The sequence below is a fragment of the Pelecanus crispus genome, chromosome 15 (assembly GCF_030463565.1).
Source record: "Pelecanus crispus isolate bPelCri1 chromosome 15, bPelCri1.pri, whole genome shotgun sequence".
Taxonomy (NCBI): Eukaryota; Metazoa; Chordata; class Aves; order Pelecaniformes; family Pelecanidae; genus Pelecanus; species Pelecanus crispus.
Window position 1 is genome coordinate 2326735 of NC_134657.1, and position 14860 is coordinate 2341594.

The 14860-nt window shown below is 52.2% G+C and overlaps 1 protein-coding gene across 1 annotated transcript in view; it reads right to left on the reverse strand.

Annotated features, from left to right (window-relative positions):
* Positions 1-1090: 1090 nt before the first annotated feature.
* The window catches only part of FBXO42 (F-box protein 42), a 45053-nt gene continuing 31283 nt past the window's right edge, over positions 1091-14860 (reverse strand). The window contains exons 5-10 of the mRNA XM_075721490.1: positions 6460-6613; positions 5319-5429; positions 4951-5047; positions 3829-3885; positions 3238-3354; positions 1091-3080 (exon numbers count right to left, since the gene is read on the reverse strand). Coding sequence (XP_075577605.1) covers positions 1983-3080; positions 3238-3354; positions 3829-3885; positions 4951-5047; positions 5319-5429; positions 6460-6613 — 1634 coding nt within the window. The 3' untranslated portion in view covers positions 1091-1982. The remainder of the gene's footprint in view (positions 3081-3237; positions 3355-3828; positions 3886-4950; positions 5048-5318; positions 5430-6459; positions 6614-14860) is intronic.

The following is a 14860-nucleotide window of genomic DNA, read 5'->3' on the forward strand; positions in this document are numbered from 1 at the left end:
CCCATTAACCCCCCCCCCCCAAATGTACACAAGATTTTAAATATCACCAAAAATCGCTTTTCCTTCCTCCGCGCGACGGCGGGAGGGGGGAACCTCGCTCACAGCACCAGCGGCTCACGGCGGGGCGGGGGGCGCGTGTCGGAATTTGGGATGGATTTATCGCCAACGGCGCAGAACGTGCCCTTCCGCGACTGACGGGACGGAGGAGGCGAGGCCCCGGCCGCCCGGCGGGTTTGGGACCGGTTGAGGGGATTTTGGGACCAGTTATGGGGATTTTGGGACCAGTTATGGGGATTTTGGGACTGGTTGAGGATGGAGACCACGTAAACGTTGGGAAAACACCCCTCAAGGGATGCTCCGTGCAGGGAGAAGGACGTCAACCCAACGCCGATCCGCCCTCCATCCCTTTTTTGACTTTTTTTTTTGGGGTGGGTGACACCAGACATGCAAAGGGGAGGAGGGAAGCGATGCCGAATCCCCAGTCGCCTTCCCCGCGGCGAAGCTTGAGGTGGAGAAGAGATATTTCATAAATCCCCCTAGGTGCTCCTGAGGTTTTAGGGGTAAAAACTGCATTTTGCCTTCCTTTAGGACAAATCAAATACGTTTGGCATTGGAGCGGGAGAGGCTGCATGTAACGAGGGATTTATTTACAGAGGTGGAAACGCCGCAGACGAAGCAAAACCCTCCTCATCCCCACGCAGCTGGGATGCGATTTAAAGCTCTGACCGGCAAAAAGCTCAGTGGGGAAGGTGGGGAAACAAAAAAACCCAAAAAAACCAAAAAAAAAAAAAAAAAGGAAAAGGAGCCACGTCATGGCGCTGCCGGTTTGGGGAGGGTTCCCTACTTTTGGGGTGCTGGAGGTTGTTGACCAAAACCTGGCAGAATCCGCCCATTTTCGTCCCCCTCCCATCGTCTCGAGGGGAAGGGGAAGGAGGGAGGTTGTCCCAGAAGGACGCACAGGTTCAATCCCTTCGGCTTTGAATTTCTGTTAATCTTTGCGGAAGGAGGCACGTGCAAAGGTGAGACGCAGGGACTGCTATCGGGGAATAATTTACCAATATTTATCCTTTTGGCTGGAAAAAAAAAAACAAACAATCCCAAACTCTTCCCAAGCTACAAGGTGCTGGTTCAGCCTTGAAGGGGTTTGGGCTGTTGAGTGAAACAAAACCTTCGAGTCTAGAAGGGAACGGGCAACCAAATTTCCCAGCTTTGGGGGAATAATGGGATTTTTCGAGTAAACAGTGTGGTTTTTTTGCTGATGAGGAGGGATCAGGGCTGATCCCGAAGCCTGATGCAGCTCAGGGAGGGGAGGATGCTAACGCCCAGCTAATCTTTAATATTTTTGGCATTTTGATGCAAAAAACCTGTCCTCCTTCCTTCTCACGGTCCTGTACGGAGGACAGGAACGAGAGTAGCAGGCCAAAGGAGCGAGAGGCCAAAAAAAAAAAAAGAAGAAAAAAAAAAAGGCATCGTGTTTGTGTCAAGCAAAGGTTTGCAGCACTGGACGATTCCCGGTGGGATATTGCTGCTGTTTTCCTTACGGAGTCAAGCATAGAAATAATCAGTGCGCGCAAGCTGAGAGCCGCCTGCCTGCCGGTATTTGGTTTGTTCGTATAAAACCCGCTGTTACTCGCGTCCTGTGAGGAGTTTCAGAGAGATACGAAGCCTCTCAGAGCCCTGGCAAATCAAACCCACCTCAAGAGGACAGCGGACGGCAGACGTCCCTACCTGCTCACCCCAAATCCTTGGCTTGGATGGCGGCGGCGCGGGTTCTTCCCTGCCTGCAAACACGATTCGCTTTACTGGGGTCTTACTGGGAACCGGCGGGGCAGCGCTGGAGGTTTTGCTTGGACTTTATTGGTTTCTTGCTCCCTAATTCACAGTTTGAACGCCTGCGTGACAGAGTAAGGGCTCGGAAAGGAGAGGGAAGAGCCGCGGGGAGGGAGGGGAGAAGGTGATGGCGGCGAAGGGCTCGGGCCGCATTATCTTTTTGCTCGCACAAAGTACAAGGCATTTGTTTTGGGATAGTATTTGACGTTTTGTTTCTTGTCCATGAGGCCACCGAATATGATTAACTCCCCTCTGCCTTGCACCACCGTATGTAAACTGGTTTCGGGCGGTCCCACCACCGAACTGCTGTTGAACACTTTCCATTTGACTCGTCCTTTTTCCTTGGTGTCTTTAATGTCCAGCACGTACATCTGCATGGGTTTGCAGTTCATGCTCTGGTATAAAGGCTTCCCCACGTTGAGGGATTGGGGAGGGTGGTGGCCCAGGCGGCGGGCGATGGGAGGTAAGGAATGGCCGTCGCCTTGGGTAGAGCCCGGACGCGCCGCCGAGCCTGTCTCGGCACCCGGGGACCCCGGGGAAGAAGCCAGGGGAGGGCTCAAGGCCGCAGAAGCCGAGGAGCCTTTGGAAGAGAGGGCTTTGACGGCCTCCAAGCTCCTGCGGAGCGCGCCGGGGGAGACGGCTCCCGGGAGGGAGCTGGCGACGTGGGGCGGCGTGTGGATGCCGTTGGTCTGCTCGGGGGGGTTCCTCACACTCGCACCGACTGTCCTGCCCTCCACGCCGTCCATCTGGCAGATGATGGAAGCCGGTTTCTGTTCCCAGCTCAAGTCGACGGATCCCAAACGCAGGTCTTTCTGCTCCGGCAGCGATCCCCGTCGCGGCGCCAGGGCGAGCCCCACTTTTAGGTCGTATCCTTCGGCTGCGGAAGGCGTGCTGGGCGATACGACCTGCACGGGGCTGTCCAAGGAGGCACCGCCGGCCGCTGCGGCTCCGGGCGATAAACTCCCACCGTTGAGTACAGGGGAACTGTCCCCTCTGGCCGGGGAGAGGCTGCCTTCCCGGGATCCCGAGGGGGTTTGCCTCTGCGCTCTGGGTCGCAAGGTGCCCCAGCGGCCATTGACGCAGGGAGCCTCGTCCGTGTTCCTGACGGGAGACTGAGAGCGGTATTCCCGCGTTTCGGGGACCAGGGCGGGCGGCGTGGCGCTGATGGGAGAGGGGCGAGAGTTCAGGCTGGGACTCAGCGGGGCTCTCCCGCTGGGAGCTTGGCTAAAGACCACAACACACTGTCCCACCTGAAAGAGGAGAAGGGGAGGTAAGAGGTTACGGAACTGCAGGATGACCCTTTGCGCTGTATCGGGGGAAAAAAATAAGGGGGTATGGAGCGTTCCAGGCAGGCAATAAAGCCCAAGGGATGTATATGAGAGAGCAGAGATCCCACCGCGTCCGTACCCTGCACGCAGGATGGCACCACAGCTCCGGGGCTCCGTGGTCTTCGTTCTCCACCTTGAGCGGCTGCCACGTCCAGGGGTTCGCGTGCATGTGCAGCAACCAGGCGTCTTTAAACAGCTGTGAAGAAAAGCGTGACAGATTTAGGAGCTCAGTTTGAGATGCAGGAGCCTGGTTCGCTGCTGAGATCAGCCCATCAGAGGTAGGAGCGGCGCTCGGCTGCTGCAGACAGAGGAATGGTGACCCAGATCAGGATCTGACCGCCCAGGAGTGACTACACCCTGCTATGGCCACGGACAAATCCCTTCATCTCCATCTTCTACCCCAGTATAAAATCAGGGCTAATTCTTCCGAGGCTCAATTAACCTCGGCGAGCTGCTCAGGTAGCGCCTGGGGTGCTTTTTTCTTAATTAAAGCAGCTCTAGCAATAGCTAGACAGCATCTCTGGAAAATTTACCGCGTGGGTGTCCAGATTTGCAGGATAAAATGCCAGCCGGGTAACACACGGTCTCCCCTCTCCCCAGTCCAGCACGCAGGGCTCAGTTACAGCGAGACGCGTGCAGTTTGTGCCCACGCTCCCCCCAGGATACTTACTGCATTGGGACCACCACAGCCACCGAGGATTAAAATGGTTTCGTTGTCTATCACGATCTGGAGGGGACAAAGAACAGCGTTTCAGACCAGGAAGGATGTGAAACCGTCCCCGGCACTTTCGGCAAAGCCTCCGAGTGCAGGCAGGGCCAGGTTACGGCTTCTCAGCCACGCAGACGCTGCCGAATTTTGTCCGCCCCGGGATGAGGAGGGGAGCTGGGATGGAGAGCCGGTTTTGCCAGGCCTGAGGCAAAGCGGGCTGCAGGGTTCACCCCACTGCCTTGTCCCAAACGGCTCACAAACCCGTTCCTCTTACAGAGGCGAGCAATTACCCTTCCTGAAGCCGAGCCAAATGGCAAGGGACTCAACACCCCTCTTCACTGAAGAGGTGAAGGTGGAAGGGTTGCCTGGGAGGGCACGTGCTTGCAGCAATATTTGTTGCATGCTGGTAGTGGGCGAGCTGGTCCCTTAGTCTCCTTTTCCAGTGGATGGAGAGAAAGGCACATTCAAGCATGACCCATCCGATCTCTTTTGGGTGCCCTGCTGAGATGATCCGCACGCTGGGCACCGCTGACTGTCCCGCTGGGGACCATAAAGGGATGGCAGGGACGCCAGCTGCGATGGAGACACCTGCATCAAGCCGGGTGATTCCCACGAGCTCCCTGCCCTGGGCAGGCAATAAACCAGGTGCTGCCAGACCTGTGCTTTGAGCGGGTACAATCCAGAGTCGCTGGAACCGAAAATCAGGAGAGCGGAGCAATCAAAAGGGCCCTGAGCCAAACCAACTTGTGATAACACTTCATTGATCTTAAAATGCCACGGGGGATGATCGCTAGGTGAAAACAGCAATTTGTTTTCTAGAAATGCTCATTAAGAGTTCTGAGTCATGTGCAAGACACAGCACAGTACCTGCCTGAGTGTTAGGGAGATTAAAAGTGCACCCTCATGGAAGAGATGGCGAGAGAAAACAAGGCCCCGTCGGGCAAAGGCTGCAAAGATAACTTGGAAATTGGGCGCTAGCTTTTGGGCAACCTGCAGAGAGCTGCCTGGAAGCTGGAAATTAAGCAATGTATGGTTTATTTTTAGCAGCGTGTGTTGGTGCTGAGCTAGCGAAGGAGAGCTCACCTGAGACTGGCCACCTCGGGGGTGAGGGCTGGGCCCAGAGATGTTGGGCTTGGACCAAGCCCACTGCTCGAGATCCAGCACCCAGACATCGTTGCTCCTGCAAGGACGAGACAACAAGCGTTGATGATAGAACCAGACGTGTCTGAAACATGGGTTCAGGGCCAAGTTTTATGGCAGAATTGGGTTTTTTGCGGGCTGGAGCCTCGAGGGGATTCGCCGTGAGAGGCGAAGGGTATGCTAAGGCAGCACAGGCAGACCCCAAACCTCTGCAGAGATTTCCTTCTAAAACGCTATGAGCTACCCCGGGACCACTGCAACACACTTCTCGCTCGCAGGAGCGTTGTCAAACGCCCTCACCCCAAGCTTACATTTGCCGAGATCCTAGCGAACCCCCGAAGACGATCATTTTGTCTTCGATGACACAGGAGGAGTGTCCTGCCATGGGAGGGGGGCCGTGGGTGGTCACGATGCAGTTCCACCTGGGGAAAGGAGGAGGAAGACATTCACTGTCAGGTAGGAAAGCGCTGGATGAATGGCAAAACGAGAAATCCCAGGGGCCAGCAAACTCCTCAAGAACACGTTACAGAGGAAAACCTCAGGGCAAACCTCCAAAGATCCAAATAATAAATGAAACTAATTAGAAATACTAATGCGCTAAACATTTTTAAAGCATGACAAAGTCACAAGGCCAAGTTGGAAATATCACCCCTTTCAATTAAGTTTGCCCTGAATTATTTCCAACGCAGTTTAATTACAGCATTCTAATGACACTGCCCAAAAGTGCATTGGATAATTGACACTTTTGATGATGAAAAGTTCTCAATGAAAGAGGAGCAGGAACTATTGCCGCTTTGATACAGCATTTGCTCCTTTCTCACACAGAAGTATCAGTGAGAAAGCCTGGTCTAAAACCAGCCCAACGGTGTTTAAAGGGAAAAAGAAAATTCCTGCCATCTCCGCAGTCACTGCTGGATGCTTTATTAAGAGTCCAGGAGCTGTAAAGGCAGCGAGCTTACTAAAATGGTGCAGATACCTGCTCGAGGGCCACAGGAGCTTTGAGTTTTGGACCATCGCTAAAAGTAAGACCTCCAGGAGTTAAGGCTTTATCTCCTGCTTTCCCCAAAGACCTCACTGTATGCAGCCAAATCGATTATGTGTTTAAAATATTCCCATCCAGATGTCCCACCTGGTCGGATGGGAACACCTGGGGAGTCTGGCATATTTTAGGTCCGAGTCGAGAGCCATACAGAAGCAACCATCACCCAAGAGGTGCCAGACAGCAGCGTGCCCAGGTCTCCACCGTGCACTTGTGGGTTTTTTGGGTTGGGTTTTTTTTTTGTTTTTTTTTGTTTCAGTAAGAGCATCGCAGACACACCTAGGAAACCAAGCTTTCCTACAAGCCAGTCCCAGGCGGGCTCAGAGAGACACCCTCCGGCATTCCTCCAGCTGCATTACAGACACATTTTTACAGGATCAAAGCCTGGGCTTCGAATCCAGATGTGCTCTTACCAGTTTTTGGAGGGCGAGTACGTATGGATTTCATCGAAGAACCTCTCTGGCTGGTGCAGAGGGTAAGGGCTCGGCCGCGTCCACCCACCGAAAAGCACAAGCAAGTCCTTGTAGACCACCAGCGTGGCCCCAGCCTTGGGTGAGGGGTACGAACCTGGGCAGGGATAGAGAAGGGGAAGGTTAGGAAACCACGCTTGAACACAGCCACTGAACTCGGCATCAGTTTTACTGAAGTGCGACAACACGGAGACTCCACCTTTAAAAAAAAAAAAAAAAAAGCAGAAAAGAAGGCAAAATTAGAGTTGGGAGCCTGGGAAGAAAAACTACTGCCAATTTGTGTCATCGTAATTAGTAGGAGCCTGAAAGCGCATCTCATGTATGGCAAAACATCTGTCACTCACTGGCAGGAAATTGCTAGCTTTCTAACGTATCCCTTGAAATTATTGCTTTAGCACTGAATAAAAGCAATAATTACCTCCAAATACCTAGTAACCTCTCCCCCAAGGAAGGAGGGAGAACAAATACCAATTCTAACGCATCCGGAGTCGCTCACAGCAGATCACTCGGGTACTCATGCACCAAACCCTTTTTGTTTTTTTTCCCCCCTCAAAGTGGCACAATTAAGCCCTAGACGCTTTGCTGTGTGAATTAACAGTCACTCCTCAAGTCTGCAGAATGAAGCGCTCCTCTAAAAATTATTAAGAGATTTTTTTTGCTTGCCTCGTTCAAGGTTCAAAAGGCTCCGCTTGGGCCAGGGAGCTCCTGAGCAGGACCTGCACAAGCAAGATGACGCGACCTCTTGGGCTCGGTGCCACCGCCATTTGCCGTGCTCAGAAGATGCCGTACATCCCGAAGGTTTTCCTGCAGCGCAGCAAAGCGCCGAGCTCACCTCTCAACCTGCCGCTGCTCCATTACGACCCCGCTGCCTGCGGTCCGTGCGCCCCGGCCACTGCATCGCTCCTTAACCAGCTTGGAGCAAGAGCAACTTCAATGCAAAGGGCCCCTTTGCGAGGGCAGCTACCGAAGGATGGGATCCCTTTGAATATACGTCAGGAAATCGGCCACGGTCCGCTGCAAAAATACAAACCCTGCCTGCTCCAGCAGCCAGAGCTGCTGCGTTACTACCTCGCTTATGTGTTAGGCGCCGAATTGCTTCCCAGGAAAAGCTAAAGCCTCTCCAGCTAGGGCCGACGCGTCTCAGCATCCTCCTTCCCACGGCCATCGCCAGCACCAGGCAGATTCCTCCACCTCTGCAGTCACGCTTTCAAAATAATCATAAATACATCACCCGAAAAACACGGATGCGCGCGCCCGGCTGCGGGAACCGGGGGCAGCTCAAGGGCAAGGCTGCGCACGTGGCCGCAGAAGCACCGTCACCCTCTCCAAAAAGGCTGATACACCAAACTGACCTCTCCTCCGATGTCCCAATAGGACTTTGAGAAACGTTTTTAGCAGGTAATGACATACAGAACAGAGACTATTTTTAAAAGAAACCAGAGCAGCTATTTTAAGATGCTGCAGCTGAGAAAAGTGATTCCATGGCAATGGGTTCCAGGTGGTGGGTGGTAAGAGCCCAGCCAAAAAGCAACCCCCGGCCAGACGCAGAGGAGGGGGCTGCAGGGTTCCTGAGCCTTTCCCCAGGGACAAAGCACATCTTGTCCCTGCTCTCAGGTATATGGCTGGGGGGGAAAAAGGGAATAAAATTGCACAGGAAACCATTCTTGTGCTGGGGCACATATATAGCACGGCCAAGGTCTCCTTAAAGACAAGAGGGTCACATTTGGTTACTCTTTGTTCCCAAATTCCAGTTTTCCTGGCTCGTTCCGCGGCTGTGTGCAATTCGTTAATCTGCACCAGCAGGTTTCCAGCATTAAGTATTTCCCTGGCAGAGCATAAAGCTGCTCTCCCAAGCTTGGCATCGCAAACGAAATTGCTAGAAACTTTTCTACCTGACTTGTAGATAATCGGCTGGCTGGGCTTCTCCATTGAGGATGCCACAGGGCAGCACGGGGTGAAAGGTGCTGAGTTATTTCTAAACAAAAAGGGTTAGCTAGAGTCATCCCGGGATGGAGAAACAGGTCAGTACTTTGATCAGAAAGGTCTGGGATGCTGCAGAGTGAGAAAAGCCACCCTGCTACTGCTGTAACCTGAAGGTCAACCCCAGCCTCAGACACCGAGACGGTTCCCAAATGAGTCAACAACTTGTAAACAGCCCAGGGCAGAGGCCAGCCCTGGTCTTTCAGGAAGCTTTGCCTGTTACTGGATGTTGTACAGGTGTAAACGAGAGGCGTTTCATTCTGCAATACAGGAAAAAAATCTGAATTGTACAAGTCGAGGAAGAGTTGGCCTCTCCAAGCCTCCTCCAACCAGACAGTTGGGGTATCTACAGATGCTCTCCGCAAAAGAGACGCACCACAAGCTTGTCGTACCCGAGATGGCTTCAGCGATCTCGTCTTCAAGTAGAAACACGTGGACAAAGCGCGGCTGAGACGTGGAGAAGTAAGAGCACTTATCGCTAAAGCAGGGGAGAGCTGCCGGGTGCCGCTGCCACCGTCCCCGGAAAGGGCAGGAGCACCTCGGGGAGGCAGAGCAACGCCTGCCCTGCCCAGGCGAAGGGGGAAGGCGACCGGCAGCCTTTGTGACTTCAGGTCTGAAGTATGCGGAGGAGCGCAGGGACGAGGGCAGCGGGGACATCAAAGGGACACGGCTCAATTACGCGGGGCCCCGTAACAAAGTCCGAGCTCTTTAGAGGATGTGCCAAACTGCCTTTCAAAGGTTTGCAGGAACATACTTGACATGGGAGGGCTTCTTCCTCTCCGGGATTAGGCTTGCAAATGAAATGGCTTCTGTTCCTCGCCACGGACCGAAGTGCCTGCAGAAGAACATCATTAGCTAATTGCACTGGTTGCAACTGCTCCCTCGGTCAGGGCTGATGAAGAGCGGAGAGGACTCTTCCTGGCTGGGTTTCCAAGCTCCACACCCCGATAACACCATCCAGCGCAGTATCAGGTCATCTTTCCTTGCGGATAAAAATTCAAGCACGCAGAGGGTTTAGCACAATTAACTACTAAACATAGAAGGCAACATCTCTTTACAGCTGACGCTGTTTATTCAGTCAGGACAAGTAGCTAAAAGCTGGTCCGAGCTATTTTTTTCCAGTTGATGGATTTTCCTGGCTTGCAAAGCAGATGCATACTTTTCAAAAAACAAACAAACAAAGATCTCCGGCTTCCACGGATGTTTGGAAGAGAAATGCCAGCCTCTGATCGCTTCTGACACGAACTCTGGATGCTATCTATTTAGGATCTGTCCTTATAAGCATTTTTTAAAGCCCATTTAATCAGCTCTCTAATGCAACCAGAGCAGCACACGCAGAGCTCAGCAAACACAAAAGAAAAGCCTGGCTATAAGGGCACGTGTAACACGAATTTCCAGACCAGCCTTTTACCTATGGTAGTGCAGCCCCGAGCGACTCCAAGAATGAATACCAAGTGGAGCTTAAAATAAAAATGAAGCGGGGGGGGGGGGGGAAGGGTGAAAAAAAAAAAAAAAAATCACATGGTGCCTGATTTGATGGGATTACCCAGATGAAAGGATCAGTTCAGATCGATATCGTTTTGGGAAATACTGTAAAAGAGATGTGCTGGAGCAGAGCCAAGGGTTTGCACCGTTTTGCAGGGAAGGTTAAGATACGGAAAGAGTTCTGGGGTTGTGTCAAGGGGATAAAGTTTGGCGAATTTTATTACAGCAGATTTCTGGAGATAGACGAGACGAGAGCTATGAATAACAACTGGGGGCTGTTATTGCCGGATTTGATGGATTTCTCAAGCTGCCTTAGCTCTGGCAAGGGACGATGCTATTCCCTCTACAACTCCAGTGAGCTGATCACCATCATCGTCGCGAGCCAATTCGATTTACACAAAATGCTGGGATAAACAAAAACAGGCCCACATTTTCAGTTTCCAATTTCAAAGCCAAAAAATTAAAGTGAACTCGTCCAGCAGCCAGTGGATTTCAGTGCACAAAGGAAGCCAAGCTCCCAGGTTCAAAAGCCGCCCGCAATCTGCACACCAAAGGCATAGGAAACCGTCCCGGGGAAGGGCTCAGGGCTAACAGCCACTACCTGCACCAGCAAAAAAAGGGGCAAGGTGATGGTCCTGCTCTGCCGTAGCTCAAGCCACGCTGGAAACCCAGCAGCTGCCTGCCAAAGCCAACCTCTCCCTGCGAACAAATGTAATTTGTTCAACAAATTATGTCCCATCACAAGGATACGCTTAATTTGGTGGGTGCATTATCAACGGAGCACATTATAATCCCAAAGAAAAAGCCAGAGGGAAACGCTGAACCTGCAGAGTCAGGTGCAAAAAGCAACATTTGCTGGTGTTTCCCGAACCGTCTGTACCTCTGCAAAGTCAGAGCATCTCAGTATAACCCATCTGCAGAAGAACGCAAAGTTGTGCGTGATTTCACCCTGAGGAGGCTTGTGTTGCTTAGAGAGAGTCAAGAGTGGCGTAAAGCAAATTCCTTTTAAGAAGGAAAAAAAAATTGATCCAGCTGCTGGATGTCACAGCAGAAATGAGGCTAAAAGGACGACTTGGACTTACTGCGCTCTGCCTCTGACTTACAAAAGCCCCGTCTCGGAGCTTTCCTTGCGGGAAGAGCCAGCTGCCCCGTCACCGTTTTAATCTGTGCACGTCTCCAGGGGAGCGGCACACGAAATGGAGGGCTCGTACTCTCCCCGGCGGCTTGGCAGAGGGCGAAGCCTGCCGCGCTGCCTCCGGCTGACCGGCAGCAGCCAGGCTGATGCTCCGTCTGGATTTATTAGCCCGGCTTTTCGGCTGGCAGAGAGTTCAAGATGCCAAATCACGGTCCTAATCTGGAAACCTCATCCACCCCGGCACCATCATCTGCCCCAGCCGAGGGATTACCTAGCCCACCCTCCATCCTGCAAAGGTCCATCCCAAACTTGCATGACAGCGTGAAATCCTCAAACCTTTCCCCTCCGATGGGAAGGGAAACCAGAGAAGGAAAATAATCATTCCCTCTGCGTCCCAGGCCAGCCGGGATTTTTCCGCAGCAGTCTGCAGATTTGCCCAAAAGCTCTTCCCTTGCCAGCAGTTTGTGAGGTTTCACAAAGGGAAGATGAAGCAAGCTGGGGAGCAGCAGTCCACAGGCCGGAATACGGCATGACCGGCAGAGAACGAATATCCCGGCAATCCCAGCATTAGCATTGGATCTGGGAGATGCCAAAGGATAGCTCCTAGGAGAACTGCCGACATCTCCACGGCACGCTGCACACCGGCTCGTTCCCTAAGTCAAACCCCAACATTTAGGACTCGCTGGTCAGCTGCCTTGGATCCAGCACCCGACAGTCACCCGTTTTCATCCCTGAGCCATTCAAAACGGGGCACTGGGATTACAAACATTTTCAAGACCAGCTTTGACTGGGTCTGCCTAAACCTTAAAGCTTTTAAGAGCCAGGAAAGTATCATTTTCCTTTACCAAAGCCACATGCGATTCAGTGTTCCCTCAAATCTGGCTTAAAAAAAAAAAATTCCTTGCTCAGGAGGAGACAGGAATTCAGCTTTGCAAGAGTTTAAAGAAAAACTGAGCAAGATCTGATCTGCCTCCCCAACAGGGAGACAGAACTTTTGCAGGCACATACATCTGCTGCCTGCAAAATACCTCTCAGGTAGCGCAGGAAAAATATCTGTGCACCATCGCAGAGGGGTTTTTTGCAAGTTATGGGGGTATGTAACCAAACCACAGCAGCCCCCCTGACGTTTACACACAGAAAAAGTTTCCACCATGCTCTCAGCATTGAATTTCCACCCTACAATGACACAGGCTCACGGTACAAGCCCAGTCAAACCCACGGCGTCGAACCAAAGGTCTGGTTTCTTGCAATCTTTACAAAGGTACAGGCAGAAATCCCCGCCGGGGAGAATAAGTCACCTCCAAGCTTTTGCAATGTCACAGTCGCTTTTTTTTTTTTTTTTACCCGAGAAATTCTTACACGCCATGACTCTGAGCCCGATAAAGCCGTTGAAAAGGAGAGGCAGTGCCCTCTGAACCCTGTGCAACAGGATTACTGAGTCACTCTGTGCTAATGCTTGGCAAAAATGTCCTTACGCAGCAAGCTGAGCAAACGGCGGTGAGATAAGAGTGCCAGAAAGCCCCGGGGCTTTGCCCCCTCATCTCTTAATAGCTGCAAAGGAGGATCGCTGCAATTCACGCACCTCCGTGTTGCAGGAGAGGTTTTCTTAGGGCCCGTCCCGAGCCGGTTTCTCACCGGCAGCATCACTCCAAGGTGCCGAGTACTCCTTAGGGTGAGGTCACCCCGTATTCCCCTTCGCAATCATCTCACCTGGTTTTGGGAAATGCAAATTTGGCCCTGCGGTAAAGGGTGCCGCTGTTGCAAAAGCTGCCTTTCCCTCTAGGTGGGTGGAATGGAAACGCCAGCCAGAGACCCACCCCTCTCTGCTTTAACACTTGTTTCCCTGGCCACCCCCTTCAGTGGTACCATACCCTGCAGACGTGCAAGGGATTTGAGTAACAGTCCGTCATCCTACACAAAACAGCTCTGACGCTAATTAAAGAGCTCCACGCTTGGAGAGAAAGGGTTGATCAGCTCCTGCAACTCGTCTTCCCTCCAGGAGGCAAACGGGAGAGATGGAAATTGCTGTATCAGGCTACACAACGCCGTAATAACCGGCTAATTGTAGGGAAGGGACCGAGGTATGTGTGGGTTAGCGGAGGAGTGTGCCCCGGCTCTGCTGAGCTCCACACTTTTCGCTCAAGTCACGCTCCCGTTTCGTTTGCCGCAGCACGAGGGAGGCGGCAGAGGCATCGCAGACGTCGGAGAACCCCAAAATTAGTGGTGTTTCAGGAAACGGCTGCTGTGTAATTTGGTGAGGTTATAGCTACCACGGGGCTAAAAAAACCTCAACCATCCTTTAAAGAGCATCCTGTGGGCACAGTCAGAAAAATCAACTTGAGTGCAAAAAGCTCAGCGTTGGGAAGAGCGGGGCTACGCTCGTCTCAAAATTTGGTGCAAAGAAAGTACAGCTACTTACTGAAAACCTGGCATCTACCTACCAAAAGCCCCAGTGCAACGCACAAAGGGATATTCGGTCCGGCTCTTTGCATCTTCCTTTTGACCAGCCCTTCCCTCACTTGCTGTCTTCCCCCTTACGTTCATTTTCAAGCCACCGGTTCCTGCCCTGCGCTTTCTTCACATAAGGAGCGTGCTTTTCTCCCTCGCTCTGGTAAATCCAGCGCTTAATGCCAAACTCACTAAATGTTTCACGTCAGGAATAAATATTCACCTTTTGGACTGCAGACAAGCATGAGCTAGTGCTTTGTCATTCCGCATGCCTACCAGATTTAAGGACATTTTACAGCAGATGCTTTTGTGAAAGATGTAAAAATAAAAAAAAAAAATCAGGCTCGGCAGCGCGAGGATTTAAAGAGCCTTTGAGAGCACATCATGCTGGCTAGGGTACATACCACAAAGTGAATGTTGCGTATTCAATCTCGAGTATTACGTACATAATGTTGGTGGACGGGGTCCCTAAGGCAAAGGCACAAGAGCGGCATCAGCTTAAAGATGGAAAAGCTCGAGGTGGGACGCGTGCCCGCTGGCTGGGATGCCTCGGAAGGAGCTCTTGCCGATAGGTGTCAGCACAGCCTGCCCGAAGCCTCCGAGCAGGACCTTTCCGAAGGCTCCTCAAAGCTCCTTCCCAGATGACAAGACTTATCTAGCCATGGGATAGCGAGCTTTTATTTCACTGACCCCAAACCAGAGCTGCCCCCGAAGGCGAGCGTACCTGCCAAGGAGGGAAGGCTTTGCGAGAGACCGGGAGGAGAAAGGAATAACTCGATATAAAACAACCGGGGAGCTTGTGGTCAGACAAACCTCCATCGCCCCTCGGCACCTCCTGTGCCTCTCGCCGAGGGCAGCGTCCGGGATGACGGCACCAGCCTCGGGCAGGAGCCAGTTCAGGCTATCAGCTTCCTCTCTGGTGCAATGCATTAATTATATCTGAGACAACACCAATGTAAACAACCAGTATGTGTGGCTGGGGCACCCGTTTGCATATTTTTAAGCCTTCTTTCCTGAAAAGGAAATAAAATAGAAGGTTTCACAGATGCCTTGGCTGGTCTCGGAGCCTCCCGACAGCTTGCAAATACCTTGGCTCCGGTCAGCCAAACTCGGATGAGCAGATAGCTGCAAGAACTTAAATTCTTCACAGGGCTGTGAAATCAAGCGTCAGGAAAAAGTCAGACCCCTGAAAGTTAAAAAAAAATCCTTACGGAAAAAAAAGCCCAACCTCCTACAAAGTCAACCCTAACTTCTGCTTAGGGAAGTACCGGTTTGAAAGACTACAGGCCTGCACTG